The sequence below is a fragment of the Chironomus tepperi genome, unplaced genomic scaffold (assembly GCF_022539635.2).
Source record: "Chironomus tepperi strain 1889 unplaced genomic scaffold, CSIRO-AGI_Ctep_v1 contig_37, whole genome shotgun sequence".
NCBI classification, from domain to species: Eukaryota; Metazoa; Arthropoda; class Insecta; order Diptera; family Chironomidae; genus Chironomus; species Chironomus tepperi.
In genome coordinates, this window is record NW_027226159.1 from 753,700 (window position 1) to 759,742 (window position 6,043).

General features: G+C 34.3%; 1 protein-coding gene across 1 annotated transcript; it reads left to right on the plus strand.

Annotated features, from left to right (window-relative positions):
- The first annotated feature begins 365 nt into the window (after positions 1-365).
- Positions 366-5,111, plus strand: LOC139098448 (protein toll-like). Its single transcript, XM_070650660.1, has 4 exons — positions 366-1,671; positions 1,864-1,874; positions 2,377-3,857; positions 4,245-5,111. The coding sequence occupies exons 1-4, from the start codon at positions 484-486 to the stop codon at positions 4,790-4,792; spliced, it is 3,228 nt and encodes a 1,075-aa protein (XP_070506761.1). The 5' UTR covers positions 366-483; the 3' UTR covers positions 4,793-5,111.
- The last annotated feature ends 932 nt before the right edge of the window (positions 5,112-6,043 follow it).

Below are 6,043 nucleotides of genomic sequence, written 5' to 3' on the forward strand. Positions count from 1 at the left end.
ATGTGCCTCAAAAAATGTAAAGGTAGCCAACACTGCTGTAGAGCACCTTACCACAACATTACCACACCTCTTCATCCTGTCCCTCACCGAACATCGTCATTCTCATCCTCATTATTGAAATTAGAAGCATAAAAAACAAGTCAAAAGAAGAAAATTTTTCAATTTCTCTCTCTCGTCATTGCTCTTAAGCTTCCCATCCACTTCCAACTTTCTTGGTTGTGTACGATTGCGTTAAAAAACAAATTGATGAAAAATGCTAAGTGAATTCTGAATAATTAATTAGAGCGATAAAAATTTATTAAAAAAATTTTGCCCGTTATTTGCATAATTAATGAAATTTTTATTACCTTTTTTTGTGCTTACAGGATTTTTTTGTGTCTTTTGGACTGGTAGCTGCTGATGATGAATTATTGATATTTTAAATAGAATCAAACAAAAAAAATATTTTTTGGTGCTTTATCGAATTATAAAAAGAATTAAAAGATGACGTCATTAAGAGAGCTTACAGTGCTGCTGCTGCTCGCCACCGCCGTACAATCATCAAAACTCCTCAAATGTCCAACAAGTGACAACAAATGCTATTGCAGTGAATTTGGTGAACTTGAAATTCAATGTCCAAAATTTGATCCACGAATTATTGTCAGAATTCAGCCAAATAATTTCTTAAGTTTTGACTGTGAGAACAGCACAGACAGTGATTATGACTTGGTGCCGGAAATTGAATTGCCCGAAGCACAAATGATTAAGATCACGAGATGTCCATTACCACATGGACGGTCATTGTCAACATACTTTAAAAACATTCATGTTGAGAAGATTTTATGGCTACAAATATTCAGCGGCGGTGTCAACAGTCGTCATCCATTGGAAAGTTCACATTTGCGTGGCTTTGAAGACATCACAAGATTCCTGATTAGTGGCAATGAGAATGAATTCCGCGACTTGCCATCTGACTTGTTTGCAAGCATGCGAAAGCTGACATGGATCACAATGAGAGTTGGTAATATCCAATTGCCAGTTGAGCTGTTTGCGCCACTCGCAAATCTTGAATTTCTTGAATTGGGACATAATAAGATGTCAACATTAGAGCCTGGCTTACTGAGAAATAATAATAAATTACAGCAATTGAATTTATGGGGCAATAATCTACGAAATCTCAACAAGGACGCATTTAATGGACTTGAAAATCTTAGAGAATTAGATTTAAGTACTAATGGAATGGAATCTCTTGAACCGGATCTTTTTATTTACCTTACGAATCTCACACACCTTAATTTAGGTGGAAATAATTTTGCATCATTGCCGGAAGGTCTGTTTGCAAACAATCGTAAATTGACAATTTTTAAGATGCTCGAAAATCGCGTACCTATGGATACATTACCGGAAGGATTTCTCGCAAATCAAACAATGCTTGCTGATGTTTTTATTAAATGTGAACTAAGGAAGATACCCGAGGATATTTTTGAGGAATCAATTAACATTGCTAATATTAGACTTGATGGAAATCAACTGGAAGTTCTGCCAAAATACTTATTTAAGGATCAAAGGCAGTTGAGTACACTCGATTTGAGTGACAATTACTTGACGGACTTACCGGAAGAGCTGTTTGAAGGAACACCTGAGCTGAAGAAATTGTATTTGTCACATAATCGTATTGAGGATATTCCAGAGTAAGTATTATAACCTATTAACTTTTTATTCTATTCAGGGACTGATTTGAGGGTCTATTCAGGGGGAGATGGGTTTTGAGGTCAACCTCCCCACCATTTGTTTGAACCAAAGCCAAGTCGATTTAAATTAGCACAGACTCATTTAAATCCGATTAAAATTGACATGTTCCTTTTTCTGCTTTCACTTGTGAAGTATATCATTTCGTATAAATTTCAATCGGTTCTCAGCAAACGTGGCTAACTCAATTTGGTTAAATCTCTGAAAAGTGTTTGACTTGGTTCCAACCAGATCGAATCCAAATTGAGTTCATTAAGAATCGATTGAAATTTGTATTAAATTATATACTTCACAAGTTAAAGCAGAAATAAATATCATGTTAATTTTAGCTAACCTGAGCAAACTCAGCTTCGACCTCTGACATTTTTGGATCCACTTGGTCAGATCAGTTCAACTTAGTCAGATCAGTTCCACTTGGTCAGATCTTTCCACTTGGTCAGATCAGATCCACTTGGTCAGATCAGTTCCACTTGGTCAGATCTGGTCTGATCTCCTCTTGGTCAGATCAGTTCCTTTTGGTCAGATCTGATCCACTTGATCAGACCACCCATAAATTAATGTCAACCCCTCTTTTAGAGTCTTCCTTACATAAAACATTAGAGCATATCCTAATAACATAAATCCATCTCTTTCTCTTTTTCTCCACAGACACATTTTCCAGCCATTGAGAAAACTCACAGAACTTCACATCAACAACAACTTCATCGTCAGTCTACATGCTAATGTTTTCCAAAATATCGAGTCCGTTCGTGTCATCAACTTAGAAAACAACAGATTGACATTCGAGAATGTATTTGCATCAATTGATGTCCATAATGAGTCATACACAGAGACATACGTTGTAGCTTCACGATTCCAAAAACTCCAAAATCTCGAAGATTTGAATCTCAAGAATAACTCAATCAAGACTATATTTGAGGACTTTACATTGACAAACTTGAAGCGATTGGATTTGAGCTACAACAACATTACAATTTTGTCAAAGACTGACTTGCAGTTTACATCCAAGAGGGAATTAACGATTGATTTAAGGCACAATAATATTGAAACTGTTTACTTCAATCATTACATTAATGACGAGAATCCAACACAAATGGTTGTATATTTGGAACATAATCCAATAATCTGTAACTGCCAGATCCTCGACTTCGTCAAATACATCAAAAATCCAGAACTCATCAAGAAGACAGGAATTGAAATTGAACTTGGTGACTTGAACTGCACAAAGCCTGAGAAGATGCGTGGACGAAGCATTGTTGATGTTAAGCCTTTAGAGCTCACATGTCCATTTGATGATCCATCAAGTAATATGGAGAAACGATGCCCAGAAACTTGCAGCTCATGTGATGTCCGACTTGATGACCGTACCTTACTGTTGGATTGCTATGCAAATCTCAGCATCTCATCGTTGCCCAATGCTGCAAACAGCAGTCTGCAAAATGTTGAATTGAAGATTGAAGGACAAGGCTTAACTGAAATTCCAAGCAGCGCATCTGTTGGATATAAACAAATCACTAAGTTGTTCCTTGCTGACAATGAAATCAGAAGTATTGGCGAATTGCCACCAAAATTAGTCGAACTTGAACTTCAAAATAATCAAATTGAGGTCCTAAATGACACAACAATCATGTCACTCAATTACTCAACGACACTCAAGTCAATGAAGCTTAGTGGAAATCCATGGCGTTGTGACTGCTCAAATCTTGCATTTATTAATTTTGTACAAAAGTCCTACACGAAAATCCTCGACTATAGTGAAATGACATGCAGAACTGGCGAATTTGTCAACACTTTAACAGCCAGCGGCTTATGTTCCGAAGACAATTTCATTGTTGTTCTAGCATGCATAATCCTTGCTGTATTTAGCATAATTGTCGGAACTTGTGCTGCTCTCTACTATAAGTACCAGAAGCAAATTAAGATGTGGCTATACTCACATAATCTATTCTTGTGGTTTGTTACGGAAGAGGAGTTGGATAAGGACAAGTCATACGATGCATTTGTGTCATATGCTCATCAAGATGCTGATTTCGTCACAGATCATTTGGTACCGCAACTTGAGAAGTGTGTGGTTCCATATAAGTTGTGTTTCCATGAACGTGACTTCTTGCCAGGATTGGAAATTAGCAGTAAGTATCTGAAAATGCATGTGCATCTAGGGAATGTTTGTAAGTTACGTAACGGACAGCTACAGCTACACCTCCCTCCAACCTCCTATCTCACTTTGTTTGAACCCGAATTTGAACCCCTACTTAATTAGTTCCTTTGATCCATGCCATCCCAAAGTTTGCAACTGAAGCTAACTTTGCATCCGAAACACTTGCTGTCCAAGTGCATTACCATCCCTATCGACAGCATCCATTGAATCCCTACCCTATTGACACCATCCATTAAACCCTTACCGTCTATCCTATCTGAGTGTTACGTAACTTCCGAACGACCCCTAATACCCTTTACAATACAATCAACCTCAATTCTCATCTAATTTTCTTACCTTTTTTCTTGTCAATTTACAGCACAAATCTCCAACTCAATCAACGAATCGAAACGAACAATTGTTGTCATGTCACCGCATTATCTTGCCTCAAATTGGGGACAATGGGAATTCCGCGTTGCACAATCGCAAGCAGCAACTGAGAAGCGCTCTCGTATAATTGTAATTCTATATGGTGACATTGGTGACATAAACAAATTGGAGCCAGAGACAAGAGATTACTTGAAATTGAACACTTATGTGAAATGGGGCGACAAATGGTTCTGGGAAAAGTTACGCTATGCAATGCCACATGTTAAGGGTCAAGGTCCATTAGATAAATCAAAAGGTTTAGTTAAGACATCAATAAAAAGTTCTGTTGATGATAAATTGGAGCTCATTAAGCCAATATCTGTTACACCACCACAATTGACAACACCGCCAGCTGAGCAAATTGCCAATCCATTAATTGCAAAGCTTAATGCAAAGAATGCTGCAAAAAATCATCAAAATAGTAATGGATATAATGGAAATGGTCATGTTAATACAGCTTACGTCATTAATACAAGTTCACGTCAAAGTGATGTCTGATATATGAGATTCAGTTAGTTGCCTTAAGAATCACTTCCTTTAAATAGTTTATATTCTCTTTAACCCTTCCTTTTTTTGGATTAGGTAATTAATTAGACTATGAATTTTATTTAGATTTTTGTCCTTAATGAAATTTGCTAGTTTTACTTTTTTTGAGATCTATACGGCCATTACAGAGAATTTAGAATCACTGTGAATTGGAATTAATAAAGTGAAGCTCAATTTAAATGTAATTATTGGTATTTTGATTGTAATGGCCACAAATGTGGATGGTCATGCTTATTTGAGTCTTTTTTGAACAATTTTGATCAATTTTGAACATTTGATCAATTTTGATCAATTTTTTTTTGATCAATTTTTGAACATTTTTGATCAAATTTGAACAGTTTTGATCAATTTTGAATCACTTTTTTTGATCAATTTTTGAACAATTTTGATCAATTTTGAACATCTTTGATCAATTTTTGAACATTTTTGATCAATTTTGAACATCTTTGATCAATTTTGAACAATTTTGATCAATTTTAATCATTTTTGATCAATTTTTGAACATTTTTGATCAATTTTGAACATGTTTATCAATTTTTTAACATTTTTGATAACTTTTGAACATTGAAGAACAATTTTTGAACCTTTTTGATCAATTCTTGAACATTTTTAATCAATTTTTGAACATTTTTGAACCTTTTTGATCAGTTTTGATCATTTTTGATCAATTTTGAACAACTTTGATCAATTTTTGAACATTTTTGATCAAATTTGAAAATTTTGATCAATTTTGAACATTGATCAATTTCAAATTCAAATTAAGTCACTCAAACCTGCATGACTGTCCTTAAACTATCAAAACTTAATAGCAAAATGAAGCTAAAATTGATAATTTTTTATAAATAAAAGTTTAAATTTTAAAAAATGTTAAGAAAAATCTTGTCTAGGTGATTCTAAGTTGTACCCAAAATTAACCTTGCCTTAAATAATTTGAAACTTAAAATTTTTTGTTGTTTGTCTAATTTAATTATTTTTTTAAAAATCTAACAAATTTTTCTATAATTTATGTGTACTCCTCTCTATGTCTACTCACAAAACACACTCTCTTTTTACGTATGAAACTCACTCACACACACACACAATCTTGACTATAAATATTATTAACATTATATTATTAATTATATTGAATATTATTGAATAATTAAGGAATTAATTAAATGTGTATAAAAACAAATTTATTGAATCTCGTAATGAATTTCTCAT